General features: G+C 47.2%; 1 protein-coding gene across 1 annotated transcript; it reads right to left on the minus strand.

The window, feature by feature from the left end:
• Positions 1 to 938: 938 nt before the first annotated feature.
• COPS8 (COP9 signalosome subunit 8) lies at positions 939 to 14,411 on the minus strand. Its single transcript, XM_032393385.1, has 8 exons — positions 14,249 to 14,411; positions 13,109 to 13,179; positions 11,731 to 11,779; positions 10,386 to 10,518; positions 5,698 to 5,805; positions 3,600 to 3,662; positions 2,518 to 2,565; positions 939 to 1,806 (listed from the first exon to the last, which is right to left on the minus strand). The coding sequence occupies exons 1-8, from the start codon at positions 14,324 to 14,326 to the stop codon at positions 1,727 to 1,729; spliced, it is 630 nt and encodes a 209-aa protein (XP_032249276.1). The 5' UTR covers positions 14,327 to 14,411; the 3' UTR covers positions 939 to 1,726.
• Between the last annotated feature and the right edge of the window lie 13,142 nt (positions 14,412 to 27,553).

The raw sequence follows: 27,553 nt of genomic DNA on the forward strand, positions 1-27,553 counted from the left end.
TTCAGTAGGCTGAGATCTTTGTGTCCTCAGTATATATCCCAGTGACAATGAAGAATCAAAATACTGTGATCGAGTCACTTGAAGTAATTACTGTTTCACTGTGTGGAGTTCACTGACCTCCTCCTCTTTCCCTGCAGAGAATCATTTCTACTAGTTTTTGGCTGTCCTTCGACTGTTCTTCTGAAACCCCAGCATGACAGCTGCGCGTGTGCCCACACAGCCTTCCTCACCCTCGGAGCCACAGTCTGACCTCCTCCTACTCTGTCTGGTTTCCCCGTGGAGATCACCTTGACTCCGTCCAGAGACCTTCTCTCTCGTACTCATGCCTCCAGGAGCTGCACGGCGCTGCACACCGTTTAGTCACCTCGTCCCCCTGTTAATGAACATTTGGATTGATTCCAACCTACTAAAAATCAGGCCCATGGATACAATTTGTACTTAATACCTGGAAGTTCAACAACTGGCATCATCACTTTCTAGCTACTGATCCTCTTGCTTCTCGAATTTCCATTTCCTCAACTGTAAAACAAGGGAGTTTTAACAACATGACTAATACATCAGAGTTCAATAAAATGTTAATTTAAAAGGTATTTCCATAAATGTTAACAATAACTGAAAAATGTGTTTAAAATGAGTGAAAACATGAATCATGTAATCACCACTATATACGTCATTTCTATTTAATTAGGAAATTCATATCTTGAGAGACAATGACAAACTAGAATGTATCCACAGAAAGACCAGGAGAGTGAAATGTCTAGAAACTATCTCAGATGAAACAGTTGATGCAATTAAATATTTATTGAACAAATGCAGAATAAATGAAGCAGGGGGGCTTCTAACCTGAAGATACAATAAACACCTCCGAATATTTAGAGGGCATCACACAAAAACTGAAAGACTTGTTCAGTGTTTCTCCAAAAGGCAGACCTTGAACCAAAGGATAAATATAAGCAACCAGTAGGTTGCAGGATAGTTGTACAAAGTGGATCACTTATCTTAATAGCTTCTTTGCCGATAGAATGCATTCCACCCTAAGTTTCCCTTCTTCCGAAAGGAACATTACATCTAATACTTCTCCTGAAGGTCTTAAATAGTTGCATTTTCACGGCAAGCCCTCCACTGCCAGCAATGGATGTACTCACACTATCAGGAAAAAATCTGAAGTTCACAAACTGGTTTACTGAGGAAATGGTCTTTGGTTCCTCAGCTGCATTTCAGCATTCTGTAGGAGTGATGTTCAGGAGGTGAGGAGGAAGGAGAGCATATTCTCTGAAGGGGGTGCATCAGAAGCCCCAGCAGCTCAGATACTGGCTCTGGGGACGGTCCTCCTCAAACCCCAAATGAATCGCTCTAAGTATCAACAATCGGTGCAGATGGGAGTGTGCTGGGCGCTGGGGCAGGGACAAACAGCTGACAGCCACTGACCGCCATGAAGCAGGAGAGCTGTATTTAGAAGTCACTAGGAAATATAAACTGCATAATACTGACGGGCTCCATCCAAATTGTCAAATATTACAAAATGAGAATTGTTTCAACAACTATTCAGCATAATGTTTAAGGACAAAATATATATAATATACTTTATATATGTATTTTATCACATACTCAGTAAGGAATGCTGAGGTGCTTTATCCATCCAATAAATTGAAAATAAAAATTTTACATTTCTCTATCTGTCAGTATACAGGATTCTGAAGGTGGATCTTGAACTCAGAATGATACATCAGTTTTCGAGGAAAGCCACATAATCGGTCAGTCTGGCTAACTGCTGTTCATTGGGGATCGGGGGCACTGGGGCAGGCTCTGCGTGTGAAATACAGAGAGAGACTGAAGTTAGATCCCCGTGTAACGGCGCGTGAGCCCTGCCACCCACACCCTCCAATGCCTGTTAATTTAACGGTAAGGAAACTTTCTTATTGATTTTGGACATTTTTGAAAAACAAGCAAAGAAGTCTCAACTTTGATGAGTAGTTTTCCTAAACTGGGAGTAAAGGCGTGTCTGGCTTTGCTGAAGTTTTCATGTTAACATGAAACAACCCTCTTAAGAGAGCACAGCTCTTGTTGGAAGGACACCTACCCATGTGACACAGAATTCAATGAAGAATTACCCAGTATTGACCGTGTGCCAGGCACTGCTCTATTAAACTGTCAGTGAACAAAAAAAGCCCCACAAAGAACCCCATCATCCAGGAATTCAGTTCTAGCTTTTAAGTTCGCACATGTCAGCCTAGGGATGCCATCTGAGTAAGTGCTGGTGAGCAGCTCTATCACGGCTTCCCTACACAACACCAACGCGGCTCTGTGGCCGGGTCAGAAGGTGCCCCGGCGTCGAGGTAAGCTCCAGAGGAGAACCCACACGTTCTCTCTTGTAACCAAATATGTTATCATAAACAGCAAGTATAGAATTTAACCTCTTCATTTATAAGGTTAGAGCTAAGAAAAAAAGAGACACACGACAAAAAAGAAATAAAGAATAATGAAACAAGTTTTAAATGAGCATATAAAAATACATACCTGATAAAGGAATAAACCGGTTAAAGGACACATCCAGGGCCCCTGCAACTAAGTAAAATTAACAGCACAATTTATAGGAGTCATCATAAAGAACTTTCACACAGAACATGTCGTTTTTAACACAATGGCATTTACGACCATTTGCTACTTCTCAAACAGAGTTAACAATTATGCTCTGTATGATTACATGAGTCTTCTCACCACAGCAGTTTTCTCTCCGCAGCTAGACTCGCCGGGACCATGTCTAACCACTTCCTGTACCTTCACAGGGTAGAGCCCATTGAAATTTGAGTAATTCTTTACTGTGGCGCCAACAATGTCTAAACAACAGGAATTCAGGGCAGGTGGAAGGAACTTTGGGTTGAAGGAGGAGGGCTCACAGATGTGGGCCTTAAGCTCAGCTCCAAAGACCTGGCAGAAAAGGACATTCCTGCCAAGCAGGAGGAGAGGCCTCCAAGCAGGAATGAGCACGGCTCCCTGCAGAAGGCGTACCGAGGGACTGGGAATTCAGACGGACACGACGAGGGCAGGTCAAATAATTTAAGCCAAAACACTTAATTTTGTGCATGTTAAAGCCACTGAAATCTTATTTCAGAGAAGAGTGTACATGTGTGTAGTACAAGGAGAAAAGGGGGTATCTGAATAAGATATATTTTTTTAAAAGGCAACAGTTTAGATATTATGGATAAATATGCTTAGAAATGGCTCCAATAAATAAAAGGATGGGAGACTAATACTTAGTAAAAATTAAGATGTAATAAGGATTATGAAAAACCCATAAAAAATAGGTTTTTATACAAGGATGATGAAAAACCCATATAAAGGAAAAACCATAAGAAGGATTATGAAAAACCCATATAAAATAGTTTTCTATACAAGAAATATATTTTTAAAAATTAAGGTAAAACTAGGTGATCTTTAAAATCCTTTCTACCGTGTCTATCATTCCACATCTATATTTCACCTGAGTTACTTGCAATTTGCTAGTACAGAAGAACCTTATTATCAAATGACTCAAATGCCTCGGAACCTGACGCGGGCTTAGGTCCGTGCTGCACACGTGGATGAAGAGCTCCACCTACCTGGCTTTTTGGGCATAACCATTCTTGTGGTGGAGTCCGCTTGCCATCCTTGTTCTAATATACCTAAAAAATGTGTATTTAACACACAAATGAGAAATAACCAAAAAACTCCTATAATTTTCATCTACGAGATCCACAGTCTATCAATGATACTACTTGTATGGAAGATCTGACAAGTGCAGGTTACCCTACAATGTGTCTTTTTTTCTAGAAAAGTAGGTTATAGACAGCCTTCTCAGGTGAACTTACTTCTGAAACATTTCTGAAACGTGGATCAAAGCCATTCTACTGTGTCAGGCCGAGAGAACCCCCAGCAGACGAGCGGTCTTGTGTGAAGTGCGCGTTACGGCACTCATCTGGGCAGTGTGACTACGACAACACCGTGTCCTGAGGGGGACGCACATGACGCCAGCTGCGACTGCTCCATCGGCAGTGACAAGGCGAGTCCGGCGACAAGAACCCCGGCTCACACACAGAGTCCTGGCTGGCAGGCACCGTCCCACAGGATCACCAGGTCATCATCACACTACTCTAAAAAGGACACAGGGCCAGCACCTAACTGATGTGGAGAACTCCAGGGATGTGTCCCAGATCACGAGTTAGCATGGGGGAGCATAGAGCAGTCCCACCCAGCAGTCAGTAAGAGTACGGCTCGGGGGGATGTTACTTATTATGTAATAAACTACGGATCAACTTCAAGACGAATCAAAACAAGTGTTTGTGAGTAAGCGGCAGTCCTGATTTACTCCAGGAACTCTCACTGACTCCTGCTATGCATCTAAAATTGTGGTAGGCTTTGGAAACTGAGGAACAAGATGTGGTCTTTACAGAGTTCCCATTTTAGTCAGAGAATCAAAAATGTCAACCATGGAAGACAAAGACACTGCCAAGAGGCACAGACAATGTTCTATAGCAATTTACCGAGGGGAGGAGCTAGTCTGGGCGTCACCTGAGAAATGAAAATGCAAAAGCACAGCTGGAGACCAGTGGGTAAGAGGAGTTACTGGTGAGAAATATGGAGGAAAAAAAATGGGCTGAAAAGGGACGTGGGAGGAGACTGCCTTTACCAAGTACGGGTGAAATGAGGATTTCTACATGTGAATCATGAGGTCAATTAAGATTTTCTTAAAAAAATACATTTATCAACATGTTGATTTTCAGAGGAAAAGAACTAATTTAAAGAAGTTACAAAGTTTAAGCTCCGAATCATGAATATAATAATACTCGCCTGGCATACTTACAAAAGCAACTAATTTGTACATCCTTTACTTTCTTGTATCTGGCATTTCCCACCACTTGTAAGACCGGGTGTAATCGGAGCTGCATGGAGTTGTCTCAAATGCCTTACTCCGCCCCCTCGTTGTCCCTTTCAGTGACTCTGTTCCCACCACATCCCTCCCTGCCCCACCCACTCCCAGTCAACAGCGGCTCTGAGTCCCCTTCCTGGGCATCATCTTGGGAGGGCACCCCACCATTTCACAGGCCACTGTTAACTTAAGTCTTCATCAAAGTTCTTGGAAATAAAAGTAGAAAATACTCAGGGATCAGGCCCTGGGAACCATGATAAAAAATGACTACAGGAACATCAAAGAGGTTCCAATAAGAGCCAGAATGATCGAATACAACAAGGGCACACCACACAGACATAGCTGAATGGTAACTTCATCAAAATGGCAAAGTACTCCTTTGCAAAGCTCGTGTTCTAGGATATCATTAACTGCCTCTGGCAAAAAGTGCTTTAAAAGTAAGTAAGAACCTGAAATTTCTTATCCACACCCAGAAATCCAAAAAGTTTTTCCTGAACTCATTTGGTGGCAAAAGCGATTGTGAGGCCCTGTTAGGTCTGGATACGGTATCTCCTCGCACCGCTGAGCGGGACACTCACACCAGCCGCCCCAGCACCACTGCTGGGCCTGCCGACAGCCTGCTTCTGGGCCTGGCCCTGCCGGGGGTGGGGGGAGGGGGTTGGGGTTGGAGGCAGTGGGGGTGGGGGGGATGCCACACAGGTTTCCCTTTCCAGGGAACGAACACCGCCTGAATTCCAAAACCAACCTGCTCCACCAAGTCACACTTCCCCATAAACAGCGAGCTCAAATACCTTTCACGGCCTCTTCCACGGGGAGCCCGACAAAGGCGGCGAAGTCGTCTGCAATGATGGAGGTGTAGGCTTGAGAGACCAGGGCAAACGCCCTTCTCCTCGTTGCATCTGTGGGGGGAGTGGACGGGTGGCAGACAGTGAACCAAGAGCTGGCATTTTAACACATAATTCAGTTATGTGATTGGCCTTGTCCACATGTTATAAGCGAGACTAGCTCGACCCCAAGGTCTCTACGCTTACAGATGCGGACACACGTGCCTGGCATGAAAGAGGTGCTCAGACACTGCCGAATAAACAATCAATGCCTTGTACTTCCTCTCAGACAGCCAATCTCCCTTGGAGGACAATGAAATTTACAAAGAAGGAAAAAAGTTAATACACATAAGACCAAAATCTAAGAAAATTTCATTTAAATATATTTATGCACTTGGTATATAATTTTCCTTAAATTTCTTTTTTAATCCCACTTACAAACACTGACTGAATGGAGCAAAAATGACCTACTTCGGTAATTAGTTGTCCTTTCTGACGAGGGTCTCTGATCTAGGATCATACCTAGGAACTGCAGAACAAGCCCTGTAACTAGAGCACTCTTCTGTTAACAAGAAAACCATAAGCCCCAAATGCCGAGTCAGCAAACTGGGACTTCATACCGAACATAGTTTCAACCTCCCCTAGGAACACAGTCGTAAGAGGTCAGTTGGGAATTTCCCGAGCCTGTGGAACAGGTAATCTGTCACATAGACTCCCCCTCCATCCCCCAAAAGGAGAAGACTCCCCACTCTACCCTTAAGGGAAGGTGACCTGGCCTGAAACATTCCTTCCTTTTCTTTTGCTAGTAACGTCCCTGCCCCAAGTTCCTTCCCATGAAAACCCGCCATTATGCACAGCTCCTCAGAGCTCCCCTCTACTTGCTGGATGGTATGCTGCCCAATTCATGGACTGCTTAATAAAGCCAATTAGATCTCCAAGTTTACTCAGTTGAATTTTTGTTAACACTAACTTTTGAGTCTGCTCTGAACTATTGACTTTATTTGGGTTCAAATCCTAAGGTCAAATCCTGAATGACTAAACCTAATTGGGGGGTGGGGGGGTGGGGCTGCAAACAATTCCAGCAACAAAACCTCCCTAGAGATGACATGTGGGACTTCCCCAGGCTTACATTCCCACACTGAATATTCCAGAAATGAGGCAGAGACAAAAAGTCAATGGTAGGAACTGAGGTCCAGCTAGCCTGTCTTCCTGCCCACTGCTCTTCCAGGAACATAAGGACTCCTCCATCTGGCTGTCAACATGCTTAAAAATACTCTGGATTTTACTTCCCACAATTAAGAGGCCAGTATACATGTGCAGTAGAGTCCCATACTGAAAGCCCTCTCTCCACTCCTGGGACATTGCCTGACAAGCGCACCAAGCTCCCCAGGCACCCTTGGCTCCCAGTTAGGCCCCCGGCTCTCAGAAAGTCTCACACCTTCTCATCTCCAGGCTTTGGGTTTATGCTGTTGTGTGATGTCTGCTCTCTACGACTCCTAGGTCAGTTTACAAACTCCTGCAGCACTGAAGTTCACTGCCATCTCTGTCCTTCTCTGAATCCACAGCACTGTTTATACTACCTGTTTAGCAAGCATGCTTTCACCACCTACAACACACTGCCCCACCCCTCCCCACTCCCATCACCTCAATGATCCCTAAACTTCTCTATGGGAGGAGGGCTGTCTTTATATCTTTATACCCCCGCCCCCCAAAGAGCCCAGCCTCTCTAACGAAGTACGTGCTGAAGACGTGCTTGTTGACGATATCACCAGGACGAAGCCTTTGGCTTTGTTCCCTCATATTTCTTAAAGATCGTGGACGTTCCATTGCGTTTCTTCACTGCTCACTGAGGCTGATGTCCTCGCCAGCTTCTGCTCAGCCGTACTGCCCCTCCTTCCATGCCTTCAGTCAACTCCTTCCTTCTTCCTACCGACCACTCAGCACATGACCTCACGCTGGACTTGAAAACATCTTAGCGTAAGGGAACTTTCCCTTACTGAAGGCCATGGGCACTCAGTGAAAAAGAACCAAGAGCAACAATGGAAACGGGAAATCCAAGTGAGCACCAACAACCATACCCACTTGGAAAGCCTACCATATTTTAAAAATATTAACCTGAGTTCAAGCACTCTGGTCAGATTTTTAGAATTGAGAGGAGATGGGGAGTAGAACAAGAGACACAAAGAGGCAGGCCTGGCACATGGCAGAGAAGCAAGCACACGGGGAGACGGAAGCTGGTGGGCAGAGGGAGCAAAAATACAGGCGTGGAGTGTTCCACAGGGTCGGTGAGAGGCTACACAACTGGGGCTGCTTGTAACCGCTCAGGGACATTCTAGTCACTGTGTGACCCTTAGGGTCTGTGAAATGTGTCACCTCATGAGGGCGTGCATTAGAATGACAAGCTGGAAAGGGGAATCCACTGAGCCAGCACCTAGCATCTGTGGCAGTTCACCACGGGACAAAGTCCTGGGGAGACCCTAAAAGAATGCTCACGCTGTCGTGTAAAAACACCTCAACACGCTCACCATATACCGGCAACCGCCAGGTGCCAGTGCTGCGGCAGAGGGCAGATGAGCCGGGGTCCCGCGCTTCCTGACCCACCTCTGCCCTTCTGTTCCAGGGAGTCGGGCACCACCGCGCACGGCACCTGCATGCTCCCGCCTGGGGAGCGGGTCCACGGGTCACGGGAACGCACTTCCTCTGCGCCCTCCCTGCCTTGCTCCAGCTGCTCCTCGGCTCCGGGGGGCAGCCCCTTTCTGTGACCTCAGCAGTGTGGGTCCCTCGCCGCCTCCCTTTGGGCCTAGAGTAAAAATGGCTACTGTCCACACCCGGCCCCTGGGTGCTTTGTCAGTCCCTGCCGGCTGCCTTTAGAGACCGCTCTTTCCCTAGCCTCTCTTCACTGGAGCCACTTTCAATTTTCTGGTAGGACTGTGACTAATTCAGAACAGAAAAGGAAAAAACCTGAGAATGTGAGTGTTCTTAAAACAATCTAGGAAACCGAAAATTTGTAATACAGTAAAAAGCAAAATGTCAAATTTAGCAGTAATTCAAATCTGTTATAAGACTTCCTTCACCAGGCTTCATCTTATGGAGGAAAATACAGTACCATTCGTGAATCTGGGGATTTGTAAAATTCTCAGGTATATTCACAGATATTGCAAGTGAACAGATGAGTGCTTATATGTATTAATTAATTAAGCATATGTAGGTGCTTATACATATTAATTCATTTCTAACCACCCAAGGAAAATACTACTTCTGATCGCACTTTACAAATGAGAAAAGTACAGAAGGGTCACTCAAGTGGCAGAACCAGGATGTGAACTCCAGAAGTATGGCTCTCCCACGTTGTGCTCCACAGCCTCCCAGGGGCCCGCAGCACTGACTTCAAAGAAGTACTGCATCTAACGGGGCTGGAGGCAGAGGTGGTCCTGGGAGGAAACACCGCTGCACCCACTGAAGGCACACAGGGAATATCTGCTGCGTGGGTCAGGAGATCTGAGCCCTAGTCCTGCCAATGACGCTGCTGTAGGCTGCTGGGAAATGGCCCGCAGCCTGTGCCCTCACACTACAATCCTAAGACTGAACCAGATACTACAAAAATCCACCACCACACTCTTTTCTCCTCTGGACTTATGTGAAGAGGTGAAGGCGGTTTCCTGTGGGAAAATCCCAAACTGCCCCTACTGTGCCTGAGCAACTTTATACCACACTCCTCCCTTCCCACCCACCGGCTGGCCCTGCACTCCTGCTCACTTCCTTCATATTTAAAGTAAGTGCCTCCTGTTTTGTCCCTTACATTGTTCTGTTTTATGCTGCCAGAGCTTTACCATCACAAGAAAAATGAGGTACATCTGAGAAGCAACCTTCACCTTCCGCTCCCCTGAAAAGAGGATATCCCTTGCCGGAATAATGAGTGGTTATTCAAACATTCCTGCCCACTGACTCCTCCAGAGCAGGAAGGCAGACAGTCAAGGCAGGTATTAACGACAGCAATGAGGTAACAATAAGAAATAAGGATTGAACAACATGAAAAGAGGTTACTATATGAATTTATAAAAGAGTGAACCAGCAAATGTCAGGGGCAGGAAAACAGAGAGAGAGAGGCAGGGTCCAGTTTCATCATGGGATCAGTGCTATGTCACACAGGCTTGTGATTTTTCAGAGCAATGAAAAAACATCTGAGCATCTGTGTACTGAACTGACTAGTTACAAATCCAGAAGCTGGAGACAACCCCTATCAAAGCCCAAGGTCAACAGACTCCAAAGCACAGTCTCTACTTTCAAATACATGGGGTTTAAAATCTTAACCACCCCATACCTTGAGCTTATTACAGTATCACAAGATTTCGTTTTAGTAGCAAAAAAATCCTTTTACTGACGAGCAATTTCAATCTGGAACTAAGAGACAGTGAGCCCCTTAGCTACCGATATGACCTCAAGCAAGACGAAATGAAGAAGTATGGTTACAGCAAATCCTCACATGTGAAATGAAGAAGCATGATTACAGCAAATCCTTACAAAAGAATTTTGAAAGCTGCCCTATTCACCTAGCAGAAAATATCTATTTTTTAAAACACATCACTGACTTACTTCAATACCGCAGCACTTAGAGAACAGGTCTAATTTAATTCTTAACCACGAAGAAACACTACCTCTAAGTGCTTCCATGATTGGCTGGACCGTCTCAGACCACTGGTGTGCGTTGATGGTCGTATAGATCCCAGGGAAATCTCTCTGCCAGATTCTTTGTCCTACTGACCAAATTCCCCCAAGTTCAGAATTTGCCTGCAATAAATATCACTGCCTTTGAGGATAGTCACTCTGCAGATTTACCAACAACTGTATCTTAAAACATAATTCAACATTTCTCTTAAGACGTATAATTACTTCTTCAGCCCAATCACTATCAAAAAGGTTTTTAGATGCTGTGGACAGTAATGCAAAATTTATTTGTATGGTTTATATACATTTTTATTATAACAGAAAATTAAAGCATAAAACAGTTGTCCAAAAATATTTCAGAATTAAGTCTGGAAATTAATTTTCTTAAACACTGTTTTTTCAGAATGTTGTATTTGTATTTCATCTGTACATATATGTGATCAACGTTATGTAGAATATTCATATATATGTGCATGTAAAATACATACACATATTTCTTGGGCAAAAGTAATAGCAAAATGACTAATAATAAAGATTGTCAATCTAAGATGTCATACACTGTAGCCTCTCCCAGGAAAGAATTCCCGCTAACATCACTGAAACGATGAGTGTAATTTACAGTTCTTTATTTTAAGTCAATGAAGCTGGAGGAACATTCCAATCTTACTTAATAGAATGTCTGGAGAAGAAAGAATAAAAATACTAAAATGAACTGCTGCTGAATATCAATAATGAACAGAAGAATTCAAGTGAATTCTTGGTAATATTTGGTGAATGTTTAAAAAATTCACTTCGCATTTATACTAGAAACAGGGAATCCCATGAAATTAAAAATATATTTCATTCCACTTTGGAAGAAACTTTTAAGACATTATTTCATCTAATCTCCCATCCAAACTAAGAAATCTAAAATCCTAATTAGCAAAAATAATCTTAATACCGTGAAAATCATTTTTAGGATATTCTTGGAAATAATATCAATTTCAAAGTAAATACCATTACTGCATAAATTAGTTAAAAAAGCAAAAAAAACCACAAACCAAACCTTTATTAAAAGGTCTCAGTTGGTTGCCAGGCAAAGTGACACTTACAAGAAGCGTCTTAATAAACATGATCAGTAGAAGCTGAGCACAGATTTCTATACCATCCAAGGGAAATTAAATTTCTGATCAGAGGAATTTGTAGATCTGTTCTTAAACTTTAATACCAGTTTAGTAACTATTTCTGTGAACTACAGGGGAAAGAAAAGAGAAACTTTAAAAACTTTAGAAGGTTGCCATTTAAATGAATGCTGTTACTACATTCAAGTAGTAGGATACATCGAAGAATACTTACAGATTTTATAGCAGGTGGTATCCGTTTCCAAAGATATCTTGCATTATTCCTAATTTACATCCCCCCAAGAAAGAATAAGCAATTAAAAAAAATCATCTCAGTAAATGTTTAAAATTCTAGATCTCACTGCAAATACACAGAAGTATATTTTAAAATACTCTGTATTTTATAGAGTGAAATTTAGTTGCTTTTTTTTTAAAGATTTTATTTATTTATTTGACACAGAGAGAGAAAGCACAAGTAGGCAGAGAGGCAGGCAGAGAGAGAGGGAGAAACAGGCTTCCCGCTGAGCAGGGAGCCGGACGTGGGGCTCGATCCCAGGACCCAGGGATATGACCTGAGCCGAAGGCAGCCGCTTAACCGACTGAGCCACCCAGGCGCCCCCAAATTTAATTTTATATGAATTTGTCCATGGGAAGTAAAGTAGCTTTCCAGATAAAAAAACATAAAATACTTTCACCAAAGTAATATTTTGCCATTTTTAGTGGATTTTTAATTAACGATCTAGATCTTAAATTAAGGCAACGGTACACTAAAAACACAAACACTTAAGTAGGTAATTTATTCATATATAAACAAATTTCTATTCAAGGCTCTGGAATTCCCTGACAATGTATGTGATACACAATGCTTTTCTCCGTATCATGAGCCCTCCTCTGACCAATGAGTGCAGAGTCACCAAAACTTCAAGGCAGTTTTTAAGAGTTTGAAAACTTGAACTACAACAAACATACGATGAGAGGATTACAAAAATGAAACCGACAGCTCTTATGATATATGTCTAATAGAAATCGCAGGTTAGTTTTTTTAAAAGGCATGAAACAAAGAGGTTGAATAGAATTTGCCAACAACATTTAACGGTAATCATTGACGATTCATAGCACGAGGGACTCCCGTATGCTTATGCTTTCTGACTTTTCGTCAATGAACACGAATTAGGAATAACTAAAAAACAACACCTTTCAAAAAATCTCATAGGTGTTGTTACTTAAATTTCTCTTAACTTTCTCAATCTTCCCTTTCCGTTTCTCTTGATCTACTGATTACATATGAAATTAAGTATACAGAGGTCATACGAAGTTTTCTAAAGACAAAAAAGGTCAACAGAATTAAAGGAATTTATTGACACTGTAGTTTCGCATAACAAATTAGAATGTGTTTTTAGAGAATATATGTAAAACAAGTGTATCTTAAAACAACTCAGCCTAATCAGTTTGAGTCACGATTCAATATATGAAACAGGTGTATTAAGTATTACAATAGAAGATAAAGCTCCTTGCACCTTCTTATGTTTTAATGATCTCTCTTCAATGCAAGAGTAATTTCTGTACAATCCTGACGAAGCTGCTGCTCTTGGCTTTAGGTAGAAGGTACTTACATGTCATTGTGAAGCAGATATAAAGCTAACAGCTGACCATACACTGGGGGAGTAGCAATTCCTCCAGGAGCCTATAAGGCCAAAAACGAGAAACCTTATTTATATTTACACTTAAAAAAGAAAAAAAAAAAGATTTTATTAAAACTAATCTAAAAAATAAGCCTATTTTATAATATTTAGTACTACAGATGTAGAAAGAGCTCAGAGAAGTACCAAACACTAAAAATCACAGTGTTAAGTTTAGATCTGCCATCAGCTGTGATTTTCTCTCTCTCCAAAGCTCTGTGTCTTTATATGCACGAGAATATTTAAACGGGATTCCTTTCCCAGTTCTCAAATTCTTAAACGGTCTTACTATTAAAAGAAACAAACATTTCCAACAGATTCCTAAAGCACTATGATTCTGCCCATTCTTATCAAGTATGTTGAATAGCTAAGTAATGAGTGATGAATAGGAAAAAAAAAAACAAAATACAGCCGAGTGCTACAAAGACATTTCTCTCTTCATTCAAATTTGATTCATTCAAAAAAGATCTATTAAGTGTTTATTAGTGAGCTGCTGCTTCTGGCTGTTGTCTCCTTTGGTTAATTAACTTTTTATACCAATGTTATACATGGTTTTCCAGTGCCTTTCTAAGGAAAAAAAACCTCAATTAACTTTAACAGCTGCATGATACAACTTTGACCAGTCTTGTAATACAAGACCGAACGGTAAGCTTAGGTGGTGACATTCTGAGACTAAGGACTTTCCTAGTTGAAAAAAGGTTATTCCTTCTTTAGTCTGTGTGCATGCCTGCACAAACGCCTTTAATAAAATACACATTCTCCCGCCCTCCACCACACGGGGAGGAAAGATGCCCAGTCTAATCAACACAAGAAACATACTGGAGGATGTCAGGAGCAAAGATGCCCGGGTTTTCGCACTGACTAGCTGAAAATCAACAACAAAAAGCTCCCAGCGAGCTTGGGGAGACGGGGTCCAGACCCGTAGCCTTCGATGCGGACCCCGGCGTCCCGAGCTCCCCAAGCCCAGCTCCCGCGCCCGCCGCGAGCCCCGCGGGCCCTGTTACCCCGGAACCGGCACCGCCCCGGGACCGCAGAAGACCCCGCGGTTTCTCCCAGCGCGACGCGAACGGCTACCTCGAGCTCCTGATTCTCGCACTGATCCAGCAACTTTTTGAAACTAAAGGCACTTTCCGCCATCACCGCCACTGGCATCTTCCCGGCCGGTCCCGCCGCGGCAACCCCACGAAAGCAGACCCAGACTGTCCCTCGGGCCGTCGCGCCCGCAATGACGTACCAGGCCGCCGTCGCCGCGGAGCGCCCCCGGCGCAGGTGTGCCGTTGGTTCCGGCGCATAGTGGGACGCCACTACTCTCGGGGAAGGGTCGCTGCCGCTCTGGCCGGCGCTCTCGGTGCTCTGGAGGACTCGCCCGGCCTCGCGGGAAGCGGCTTCCGGAGCGCGAGGCCAGAACTGAAGGGAGGGGTGTGCGCGGATTCCAGGACAGCTCGGCCTCTCCGCTTTGCGGCGTGACACGCATGCGCACGTCGAGGAGCAAGCTTTTCCTGCTGGTCCCAGGGATGCTCGCGGGCCTGGCTTGCGCCCCTCCTGCACTCCCAGGCTCATGTTCTCTGAAACTGGTCAGGTGTGGGCTTCAGCCCCGGAGCCAGCGTGGCTGGACCGCTCACCGGGCTTGGAGATCAGGCCCCGGATCGCCCCGGCCGCCGCCGCCCCCCGGCCTGCGTGGGTGCCCCCTAGTGCTTTTCGCCCGCGGGCGCTCTAATGTGCAGTTGCATGGACTTACTGCCGTGTTGCCCTTCACGAGACCGCCCGCGAAGAGGCTTCGGTTTGTGTGCTGCTGCCGGGTTGGACGCACAATTTGTGGGCCCAGAGCAAATCGGAAATGCAGGACCCTCGTTCAAAAAATGGGAGGGGGGACTTAAGGGTAATATAATGTAAAGCTTTCTCCTTTGACTGCACTGTACCTCAATTTTTCATGTGCTTTTTGCTATTTAATATAATTCTAAGTAAAGAAAAATTAAAATTTAAATTATTAGCATGAATCTTAACATCCGTCTTTGTATGGTGTACTGCCAGTTTTAAATTCATATATAAGTGCGTTTAACTCTTACGTGGAATCACAGAAATCACGCAATTCGTATTTCATAGCTCATAGATGCACACGTATGTTGTTCTTACTAAAGCCATGGAAATGCACAAAAGTGACAACTATTTTTCATGCACTTCATTTCATGCACATGAAATACACTTTCTACCCTCTGTGTACTGATGGGTAAGGAAGGGCTGAGAGGAATAGGACCATTCCCTTTGATGCTATGTTACCATTTTCAGCACAAAGGAATATTTCAGCAGGATTGCAAGGAAGTAACGTAAGTAATGTAAGTAAGAAAGAACGGTCAAGAGCGTTCCTTGGATGTTCATGTTCCTTAGGACACCATTGCCTTCATTATATCTTTGAAGAAAGTTCAGGTTCCAAGTGAAAATGTGGCTTCTGAGGGCTATCTGCATGCAGCTAACTCAGTTGTAGACACAGTGCGCTTACCTTGTGAACACACTTTGGGGCTCGCTGAACTCCCACCATTGGGGCTCCAGCTGGGGATTCATGTAGTATTGGGAGCACTGTGGAAGGGCAGGGAACACACATATCGCTCCTACCTCTTGGCTCACGTGTAAATGCTCCGTCGTCCCTATGGGCTTCACTTGCCAAACATGCTCAAAGGTAAAATTACTAAGAATTTCAAGACAGTGACAGCATCACTGATTATTTTTGCTGAATCAACACTGTTTCCATGGGGAAAGGACTGTGTAATAATGCTCCGGATGGAATACAAAGATAAACCACTACAAAACTCAAAGAATTGGCAACATTGAATAGGAAGATACACAGGGGCGTGTGGGTGGCTCAGTTGGTCAAGCATCCGGTTCTTGATTTTGGCTCAGGACATGGTCTCAGGATCGTGAGATCCAGCCCTGAGTTGGGGTCTGGGGCTCTGTGCTCTGGGGGGGGAGGGGTCTGCTTGAGTTTCTCTCTCTCCTTCTGTCCCCCCCACCCCGCTATCTCTCTCTCTCCAAAAAAAGGGGGGGAGGTACAGAAATAGCTGGCATAACTGGAGATATTTTGGAGAAATAAAGCAACCAAATGTCATCAATCAGATGAAGAAGAGGAGCACCGAGAGGCAAAGTGATTCTAAGACCATTTGACATAAATTCAACGAACAGGATTTAAAATTTTTAACGTGTAATAACGGCTGCCAACGTATTTGGGGCAAAGTAAGATTCAGTGGGATCAACTTCCCAATGATTTTGATAAGGAAAATCTGTGTCCTAAGATGGCCGACCGAGCTGGCAGGAGAGTCCCAGTCCTTGCCCCAGGGCTCTTCTGGGTTCTTCTCCCTGCTCTGCTTCCCGCACGCACCAATCTGGGTTCTTCTCCCTGCCCCGCTTAGCGCACGTGCCAAAAGTGCCAAGTATGCAGAAGTAGAAATGTATAAATTGCCCCCTTTGTTTGTGCTTTGGGCTCAGACCTTTGGAGACCACTCTCCTCTGAGCCCGCCGGTGTTAAATAAACCTCCTATCCTCCAAGATCTCCGGGTGCCGCTTGGTTCTTAGGTTGGGCGATCCTGTCCAGGTTCTGTAACATTTGGTTCCCTGACCGGGAAACCCAACCGCGCTGGCCCATTGTTGCCACCGGTTTTGGGGCAACAGCAGGGCGGTGACGGAATGAGGGATTGTAAGGGAGAAGGAGCGCCCTGCCTAATTTTCGGCAGTCTCCTGCCCTGGTCGCCTTCAGCCGACCCTGCTCCGCTGTCCCCATCGGACTCGAGGAGACTTAGCAGGTGAGGACCTGGTCCTGACGTTGGATTCTGGTAAGGCCTGGGGCCCCAGGACTCAGACAGGCCCAACCCCATTGGGGTGGAAGGGGAGCCTGATCACCTCCCAGAGACCTCTTAGAGGTCTCACAGGTAGGGATTCCCAGGGAGGGAATGTAATAGCTTCTGGAGTGTGACTGTGCGAGTGAATGTGCAGTCTGGCCTGGCTTGCTCAAGCAGACTGATTCTATGACTCCACGGGCGGGCACCCTTAAAGTCCCCAGAAGCCTGCGGAGTCTGAGTGGACCTGTCTGCAATTCCATGGTGAATGGCCTACTGTCTTTGGCGGCATCGGAATAGTTTCTGATTATAAGTCACAACACTGAGACCGCTACGGCTAAGCCTCACCTAAGCTCCTTCGGAACACGGCCAGATGGGCATCTGATTGGTCTCCTCACCCCAGGAGGCACCCCCCCCTTGTCTGTCTCTGCGCCACCGCACACAGCGACATCACCATGGGGTCAGGGCAGAGTAAACCTATGGTTCTAGAGACCATGATCAAAAATTTCAAGAAGGGGTTTTCGGGAGACTATGGAGTCAGGATGATCCCCGGCAAGCTGAGAACCCTATGTGAATTGGAATGGCCCAACTTTGATGTCAGGTGGCCTTCAGAAAGGACACTGGATGTCCCAACGACTCGTTGAGTATGGCGAGTCATAACAGGAGAACCAGGACACCCTGACCAGTTTCCGTACATTGACTCCTGGCTAGGAATTGCTCAGACCCTTCCCCCTGGGTGTGATTTGCTTCAATAGGCAGGGACAGGCCAGGGTCTTAATTGCCTCATCCAAGCGACCTAAAGAAAATCTGCAAAAGCCCCGGTCTCCACAAATCCTAGCCAGAGCTCCTGAGGACGAACCGATCCTGCCCCCACTGTACGCACCCCCAAGACCACCTACACCTGGCCCTTCAGCTCCAGACACTCTGCCGCCATCAGTCTCACCGGCGCCCCCAGGCCCAGAAGATGCCCCAGTGCCCCCAGGCCCCAAAGATCCACTGTCTCCAGGACCAGCAGCCAGGCTGAGCCCCAGGCCAGTTGCAAGCACTCTCCAAATGCTGGTACAAGAGACACGGGAACCCAAGAGGCACGATGAAGATGGGACAGTCCAACCCAGCCATTCCATGATGTATTATCAGCCCTTCTCCACCACCAACCTCCTCATCTGGAAACAAAACACCCCATCCTACTCTGAGAAACCACAGGCTATGGTAGACCTCATAGAATCCCTCTTCTAGACTCATCGGCCAACTTGGGAAGACTGCCAACAGTTACTCCGCACCCTGTTTAACACAGAGGAAAGGAGGAGAATAATGAAAGGTGCACGGCTATACCTGGAAGAGCACGCACCAGTGGGAGTCATCAGCCCTGCTGCCTGGGCTAATACAGCCGCACCCAAAGATCACGCAGCATGGGACTTCACCACAACTGAGGGACAAGCCCACATCCACTGGTACCAGGAGGCCCTCCTCCAGGGAATCCGGGCAGGAGCTAAGAAACCCATGAAAATGACTAAGGTCACTTAACAACCAGGGGCGTCCCCTGGGGACTACTACGAAAGACTATGTGAAGCCTACAGGATATACACTCCATTTGACCCCAAGGCACAGGAAAGCCAACAGATGGTAAACACCTCCTTCATGGCTCAGGCAGCCCCAGACATCAGAAAATAAAACTTCAGAAACTAGAGGGTTTTGCCGGGATGAACATCACCCAACTAACAGAGATTGCCAATAAGGTCTACATGAACAGGGAGGTCGCAGCCAAACGGGAAGCCGACAAAAAGATGAAAAAGAAAGTCAGCCTCCTCACCACCGCCCTGAAAGAAAAGGACAACACAAAGGTGGGGAGACCACAACCACCGAAAGGGGGGAAGCCCAGAACCCCCTTGGCAAAGGATCAATGTGCCTACTGTAAAGAGAAAGGGCACTGGAAAAAACGAATGTCCCAACTGGGGAAAGGCTCAGAAGCCCAGCCGCTACAAGGAAGAACCCCGAGAGGAGGACCTCACAGGCCTTGTGGGAATGGACTCAGACTGAGGGGGACCAGCTCTTTCCTCCTTGGCCCCCATGAGCCCATGGTCAAAATGAAGGTGGGGGGCCAACCAGTGACTTTTATGGTTGATACTGGGGCCGAGCATTCTGTTGTCACCCCTCACCCCCCAGTGGCACCTTTCAGCAGAAGGACTGCGACCATCCTTGGGGCCACTGGGACGCGGGCGATACAACAGCCCTTCTGCCAGGCTCACCAGTGTGAACTCAGGGACGTGCACACGGTCTGACATGAATTCCTTTATCTGCCTGATTGCTCCATCCCTCTCCTGGGCCGAGACATACTCTCCAAGCTTAGGGCTCAGATAACCTTTGAGCCCACCGGACACACTAGCCTCCAACTGAACCCAAGGCAAGAGGAGACGGGGTCTCTGGTACTAGCAGTTACCACACCAAGGGAAGAAGAATGGAGCTATTCTGTGCCCAGGCCCAACCAAGTAGCCTGCTGGAGTTCAGACTCGCCTTCCCTTCAGTATGGGCTGAAGACAACCCGCCTGGACTAGCCCGAAATCAGGCTCCTGTCATTGTTGAACTGATCCCAGAAGCCCAACCTCAGAGGCCAAGGCAATACCCCCTTCCACAAGCAGCTAAGATTGGCATCCAAGAACATCTGACCAAACTCAAAGAGGCAGGTATTCTAGTCAAATGCCAGTCGACCTGGAATACCCCACTCCTGCCAGTCAAGAAGCCAGGAGGGGGATACCGACCCGTTCAAGACCTGCAGGCCATCAACAAGGTGACCATCTCTCTGCACCCAGTGGTCCCGAATCCATAACCCTCCTTGGCCAAATCCCAGGGTCGGCCAGATGGTTCACTTGCCTAGATTTGAAGGATGCCTTCTTCTGCCTCCACTTAGCTCCCCAGAGCCAGCCACTCTGCCTTTGAACGGTCTGAACCTGATAGAGGGCGCCAGATGCAACTGACTTGGACGCGCCTCCTGCAGGGGCTTAAAAACTCACCAACCCTCTTCGTGGAAGCACTGGCTGTGGACCTGGCCAGCTTCCCAAGAGAGGCCACACGATGCACCCTCCTCAAAGTCTGCACAAAAGGCACAAAGGCCCTCCTACAGCTCCTGTCAGACTCAGGATACCGAGCCTCATGGAAGAAGGCACAAATCTGCCAACAACAGGTCTGATACCTTGGTTTCCTTCTCACCCAAGGGAAAAGAGAAGTAGGGCCAGAGAGGAAAAGGGTCATTATCTCCCTGCCACAGCCCTAGACAAAAAAGGGCCTACGAGAATTCCTGGGGGCTGCAGGATTCTGCTGCATCTGGATCCCTGGGCTCTCGGCAATAGCAAGACCCCTTTATGATCTCTTAGGGGGACCAGATCGAGAATCCCCTACCTGGACTGAGGAGGCAGAAGCCGCTTTCGCAGAGATAAAGACTGCCCTGGGGTGGGCTCCAGCCCTAGGCCTACCAGATGTAGAAAAACCCTTCAATCTCTTTGTGCATGAAAAGGAAAAAAATAGCACTTGGGGTACTCACCCAGACTGTTGGACCCTGGCAACGGCCAGTCGCTTACCTGTCAAAGAAGCTGGACCCCGTGGCAGCAGGATGGCCACCATGTCTCAGGGTGCTGGCAGCCACAGTCCTACTCATCAAGGAGGCGGACAAACTTACCCTGGGGCAAGAACTTAACATCAAGGTCCCTCATGCAGTTGTGTCCCTCATGAACGCACAGGGACACCGCTTACTTTCCAACTCTCGGCTAGCACAATACCAAGGGCTCCTCTGTGAAAACCCACGGGTCACCCTCGAAACAGTAAGGACGTTAAACCCAGCAACCTTTCTCCCCATGGAAGAGGGGGAACCAGACCATGACTGCTCCGAGGTGACTGATGAAGTCTACATGAGCCGTCCAGATCTGCGGGATCAAGCCATAAAGAATCCAGAGCTCACGCTGTTCAGTGATGGCAGCAGTTACCTACAAGAGGGTGCCCGGAAAGCGGGTTATGCAGTAACCACAACCACTGAAGTCCTAGAAGCTAAGGCATTACCAGCTGGATGGTCAGCTCAACGGGCTGAATTATATGCCTTAGTCTGAGCCCTCACCCTCGGTGAAGGCAAGCGAGTCAACATCTATACTGACTCTTGGTACATCTTCGCTACTGTACATATACATGGAGCCATCTACAAGGAAATGGGCCTCCTACCCGCCGCAGGAAAAACTATCAAGAACAAGGAGGAGATACTGAGACTCCTCGAAGCTGTCTGGCTTCCAAAGGAAGTAGCAATCCTGCCCTGTAAGGGATGCCAGGAAGGAGACGACCCCATAGCACGGGGAAATCGTCCCGCAGATGAGGCAGCCAAGACCGCAGCCAGTGAGGACATGGACAGAGCCCCTTCCCTCACCATGGCCCTAACATCCCCGGAAGAAGTTCCTCCGCCCAGTTACACTAAAAAGGAAAAAGAATGGGCCATGGCTGAGGGAGCCACCCTGACTGAAAAGGGTCGGTGGATGATGCCAGATGGTGGCATCTTTGTTCCAACAGCAACTGGAGGGCATCTGGTCAAGGGACACCACCGACTCACTCATCTGGGAAAAACTGCATTAGAGGCCCTTCTCAAGAAGCACCACTACATCAGTCAGCTGCCGGCACTATGCCGAGCACCGAGTGAACGATGCGTAACGTGTGCTAAACATAATGCTCAGTCTGCACCACGGTCCCCGCCAGGTGTCCAGAGGATGGGAGCAACCACCTTCGAAGATCTAGAGGTAGACTCCACAGATGTGCAGCCGAGCAGGGGGTTCAGATATCTCCTAGTAATAGATGCACATAGTCTGGGTGGGTCGAAGCCTTCCCAACCAGGACGGAGCAAAGCCGGGAAGTAGCTAAAGTCCTCTTGTGGGAGATCATGCCCCGGTTCGGCCTGCCATTAACAATCCATAGTGACAGTGGACCCGTATTTGTGACAGACATTGCACAGGTCTTGACCAAATCTCTCAACATCACCTGGAGACCACACCGCTTACCGGCCCCAAAATTCAGGGAAAGTAGAGCGAAAGAATCGCACCTCAAGGGAACCTTAGCAAAGTTTTGTCAGGAGACTAACCTCCCATGGCCGGATCTGCTACCCCCTAGCTCTCCTGCGTGCTCACTGCACGCCCGGGACATCAGGTTTCTCCCCATTCAAATTAATATATGGATGGCTTCCCCCGTGCTTGGGAAGCCTTCCAGGAAACTCGCCCCACACTGTTGTTCTAACCACCCCTTCTGCCCTCAAGGTCTCAGGTGTCACCTCGTGGGTCCACCACTCCAGAGTGAAGAAAGCTCATCATTCAGATGAGAAGCCGTGCCAGTGGAGAGTCCAGCCAGACTTCACGAGCCCACTCCGGCTTCACCTTCAACGAGATCCCACCAACTGATGGACATCTGCTCACACCGTGGTCCCTAGCTCTCATCCGCATGACTTCCCTCATCTTGGGAATCAGACTCTACACTCTTGCCCCTCCTGACTGGACGTTCCCCCACAGGCTTACTATTGTCATTGCTTATTGGGTGTCCCTAGGGTGTATTATTGCACTTACTTGTCCACGGGTTTCATCTGCTGATGGGTTAGCCACGATGGCTCCCTCTACCTAAGGTCATAGACCCCACTTTTACTGGCCCTCTGCTGTCTACTCCTGAGCACATGTCACCATGGTTTTCCTGGCCCCAGTCAGTCCCGGTCTTCTGCTCCCTGGTGTGCTGTTCCTCCGCACTGCCTCCAGCTGCCCGGCCAGGCAAGGGGGACAAACTCTCGTATCACCATTACTGGCAAATGGACTTTCCAGCTTATCCCCCTCAATCCCGCACCAGCACCCCCACTGGCTTCTTCCACCTGGGATGGGCACACACCAAAGGTTGACCTCCATCCTGATGGATGCCAGCTTCTTGACACCTCCTGGGAACCTCACAGACGGTGTTCCTACCATGGCCCTCACTCAGGTTACCACCTGGTAGATATCTACATCTGTGGGGGCCCTACGCCTCAACAGCCCAACACCTGCCCTCAGTTCTGCTCGCGAGCCTGGGGATGTGAGTCATGGGTGGCGACTTGGCCCAGAATGGAATGATGGTCCATCAGGTGGTGGCACCTCAAACAGCACAGTGACATCCGGATTTCCTTGTCACGCAACGCCACCCCATCCTCTTGCCCTAACAATCACTGTATACCGCTCACCCTCTCAGTCTTAGAACCCAATGCCACATCATGGGCTACAGGAATCATTCTCCTGTTGGGCCAATATCACCCTATGGGGACCGACTCCATGGCTAAATTTATGATTAAGTCCATGTTCACTCCAAGCCTTACAGTCAACCCCCAGAGTCAGACAGAAAATAACTCACCCTGGCGCATCCTTGGGTCCCCCATTCATACGCAGCAAGCATCTATAACACAACTGTTAGGGGTGATTAACTCCTCCCACTAAGCGCTTAACCACTTGAATCCACCCCTAGCGTCTGACTGCTGGATCTGTATGAAGCCTGGTCCCGTCCAATACCTAGGTGTCATCCTCAACTGGTCTACCATGTCACCTCCACCTCAGCACCGGGGACCTCAGATTATCCCTTTCTGGCTCTGGTCCCGCTGTGTGGCAATTCTTCCTCTCCCATCACGGGCCACAGTCGGGTCTGTGCGCCTAACAACACTTTTCTGGTTTGTGATCAAGGTATATACATCTGCATCACCCCACGCCATCAATCATGCACGCTTGTCAGTCTCTTACCCGATCTTTCAGTCCTCCCTGGGGGCGATGCCCCACTCATATGGAGACCCCCTAACTGCCCTCGATGCTCTCCCACGGCCGTCCCTCTTACTGTGAGCCTGCCGGCTGCATCAGGCGTTGCCCTGGCGCCACGGGCGTTGGGATGTCTCAGGTGCAGTACCAGGGGTTAACTCAACAACTCACGGCGGATTTTTCCGCCCTCACCCAGTCGGCCCTGGCCCGCAGCGCCAACTCGATTCACTGGCCTCAGTGGTCCTCCAAAACAGGCGCGGGCTCGACCTGCTCACGGCCGCACGGGGGAGGGGGGCTCTGCCTCTTCCTATAAAAGGACTGTTGTTTCTATGCTACCGAGTCGGGGGTGGTCCAAGAAACTCTGACCCAGTAACAGGAACGAGTACATCGCCGGTAGGAAACACTCCAGCGGACAACTTGGTGGGATTCCCTCTCACAGTGGTTCCCTTGGTTCGCCCCCCTCGTCGGCCCCCTCCTATTGCTTCTCCTCATAGTAGCATTTGGTCCTTGTATTCTTAATGCCCTTACTAGGTTTATCACTACTCAAATTGCTAAAATCAGACTCCAGTTACTCCTTACTCACTGTCGCCCCTTAGAAGATGAAGATGATGCCCTCTAAACTAGGTGTTTAAAGGAGCATCAAAGGGGGGAATGATAAGGAAAATCTGTGTCTTAAGATGGCTGACTGAGCCAGCAAGAGAGTTCCAGTCCTTGCCCCGGCAGGGCTCTTCCAGGTTCTTCTCCCTGCTCTGCTTCCCGCGAGCACCAGTCCGGGTTCTTCTCCCTGCCCCACTTCGCACACGTACCAAGAGTGCCAAGTATGTGGAAGTAGAAGTGTATAAATTACCCCCTTTGTTTGTGCTCAGGGCTCAGACCTTTGGAGACCACTCTCCTCTGAGCCCGCCGGTGTTAAATAAACCTCCTATCCTCCAAGATCTCTGGGTGCCGCTTGGTTCTTCCGTCGGGCGATCCAGTCCAGGTTCCGTAACAATTTGATCATTTAAAAAGAAAACTGTGATTGAAAGCTTTGGCAGGTACTCTCGGCTGCCAAAAGGTGAAGATCTAATAGATGGTTCTTTGCTGAACAGAAAATCCCAGTGAGCCTTTGGAAATATGAGTACAGGTTACAGGTACAATTTGGGGTGTCATTTGTAGGACCAAACTGTTCTCTAAAGACAGGTACAGGCATTTGGGTATTGGAAGCTGGGAGTTGGGAGAGAAAGAGAGTCTTGGGAAAGGGAAAGAGGGCTGGGGGTGGGGCAGGGGGAAGAGCAGTTGGGGCCCAAGGGGAGATGTTGGCCTGGAAACAGGGAACTCAGAGTGCAGTGAAGGGCTGATGGGTTTCCAGGGCTGTGATGCTGGCATCCAGTTTTAGGTTGTTACTGTGAGTGCTGCGCCTGTCTTTACCTCCAAACTTTCAATAATAGGCAGGGGGAATGGAGGCGTAGGAAAGAGGGCAGGCTGGTGTAAAAGGCAATCATTTCAGGAGGTAGAACTCAGAAAAGAGATCAGGACTTGGCAGAAGTAGGCAAGAGGAGAGGCCATGGGAAAGAAGTTCTGCATCCTGGAGACACTGACCCGGGAGTGGCAAGGGTTGCGTTTCTCCCCGAGCGTGGGGCAAGGGGTGGGTCAGCATGCCAAGGAAGTGTGGGCTCCCGTGCTGAGAGCCCCATTTCATACCACGTATAATAATTAACTGGGACTAGATCAAAGACATCAATGTAAGAATTAAAATGGTTAGAAGAAAACACAGTAAGTCTTCCTGACCCAGGGTTAGGCGCCGACTTCATAAATATGACACCAAAAGCACAAGCAACAAAAGAAAGAATAGATAAAGTGGACGTTATCAAATTAAACATTTTTGTGCTTTAAAGGACGCCATCAAGAAAGTGAAAGGACAACCACAGAATGGGAGAACATTTTGCAAATCATATACTTGATAAGAGACTTGGACTCATGATCAATAAATAACTCTTACAACTCAAAAATAGAAAGGCAAATAATCCAATTTAAAAAGGGGCAAAGGATTTATTCAGTCAATTCTCCCAAGAAGACATGCAAATGGCCAAAAAGCACATGAAAAGATGCCCAAGAACATTACCTATTAGGGAAAGGCAGATCAAATCCCAAATCCCATCCGCTAGGGTAGTTATAACAAACAAGACAGATCATACTGAGTGTTGGTGAGGATGTGGAGAAGTTAGAGCCTTTATACGCCATGGGTGGGAACGCAATATGCTTCGGCTGCCCTTGGAAAACAGGCTGGCGGTTCCTCCGAAGTGTAAACAGCACATGACCCAGCAATTCTACTCCTAGGTCTGTACCCAAGAGAAATGAAAACACGTCCATATAAAACCTCGTGCATGATGTTCATGGCAGCATTATTCTTAATAGCCAAGAAGTGGAATAATCCAAACATCTAGATAACAGACAAATAGATAGTAAAACACGGTATATCCAATATAGTAGAATATTATTTAGTAATAAAAACAAATGATGTAGTGACACCTGCTACAACATGGATGAATCTTGCAAACGTTGTGTTGAGTGAAATAAACCAGTTGCAAATGACCAAATATTGTATGATTTTATTTACATGAAATATCCAGAAGTGGCTATTCCATAGAGGCAGACAGTAACTGGCAGGAGGTAGCAGGACCTGGGGCGAGGGAATGGGCCACGGAGGACTGGGGCTGTGGCTGGAGTTTATGGACAGCTCTGCCTAGACTTGCAGGGAAGCAGCTGCAGGAATGGGCCACCCACCCCGGAGCCAGCCGTCCTCCGTGGGAGGGCCTGAGCTTCCCACTCGAGGCAGAAGCTAACATCAGAGCAGGACCAGCTGCCTCTGTTGGCTGGATAAGAACAGATAGGGAGGGAAGGGGATGCATTTTTAATTCCTGAGACAACAAACTCAGCAGAGTAGGGAAGTATATTAATTCTGGTGGATGGTCCTCTGGAAGAACTGGGATTTCGGGGTCCTGATGTGGCCGAGAATGGGAAAGGAGGTTCTCATGGACTGTCATTGGACCACTGACTTACAGGGACATTTGTGTCTGTGCTTGGTAAAATCTCAGATGGAGTTCTTGGCAAAGTCATCCCCTGCAGATGGCACTGCTGGTGGGGGGGCCACCATTTTGGAAAGCAAGGTAGCAACACATGTGGGAGCTGCGACACAGTCTTCACCTTCCACGTAGAGTCTGGCCCCCGGAAATTATCCAGAGGAAGACATTGCAAAAGAGGGTATCAATCATGGTGAGAAATGGCGCAGTAACGTAAAATACAAAAGCCAAAGCCCTTAAAATGACCTCTGTGTCTAATAGGTGAAAGGTCAACCATGGCATGGTCAGGCAAGGGGATGTTTTGAAGTCATTAAACTCATAAAGTCTATGTAAAAGGAGCCTTTCTGAAATAATGTTAAGGAAAAACAGGAAATAATGCAGTTTATATTACTATGTTCCAGACCAGATTTACGGACACATGTTGGAAGGGACGTAGAACTGGAAGCTCTTGTAAGACTAAGGGGCTAGATTATAGGTGAGAAATATTTTCTTTTAAGAATTCTTTTAGGGGCGCCTGGGTGGCTCAGTCATTAAGCGTCTGCCTTCGGCTCAGGTCATGGGTCCCAGGGTCCTGGGATCGAGCCCTGCATCGGGCTCCCTGCTCGGCAGGAGGCCTGCTTCTCCCTCTGCCACTCCCCCTGCTTGTGTTCCCTCTCTCGCTGTATCTCTCTCTGTCAAATAAATAAATAAAATCTTAAAAAAAAAAAAGAATTCTTTTAATAT

Source organism: Phoca vitulina, unplaced genomic scaffold (assembly GCF_004348235.1).
Source record: "Phoca vitulina isolate PV1807 unplaced genomic scaffold, GSC_HSeal_1.0 scaffold1, whole genome shotgun sequence".
Taxonomy (NCBI): Eukaryota; Metazoa; Chordata; class Mammalia; order Carnivora; family Phocidae; genus Phoca; species Phoca vitulina.

What these genes read in the sequence shown, in the direction of transcription:
- COPS8 (XM_032393385.1), bottom strand. Translation starts at nt 14,326, where the DNA reads ATGCCAGTGGCGGTGATGGCGGAAAGTGCCTTTAGTTTCAAAAAGTTG. An exon ending in TACCACCTGCTATAAAATCT is followed by an intron (nt 10,519 to 11,730) that starts GTAAGTATTCTT and finishes TATTTATTGCAG; the next exon opens with GCAAATTCTGAACTTGGGGG. An exon ending in GGTTATGCCCAAAAAGCCAG is followed by an intron (nt 2,566 to 3,599) that starts GTAGGTGGAGCT and finishes AATTTTACTTAG; the next exon opens with TTGCAGGGGCCCTGGATGTG.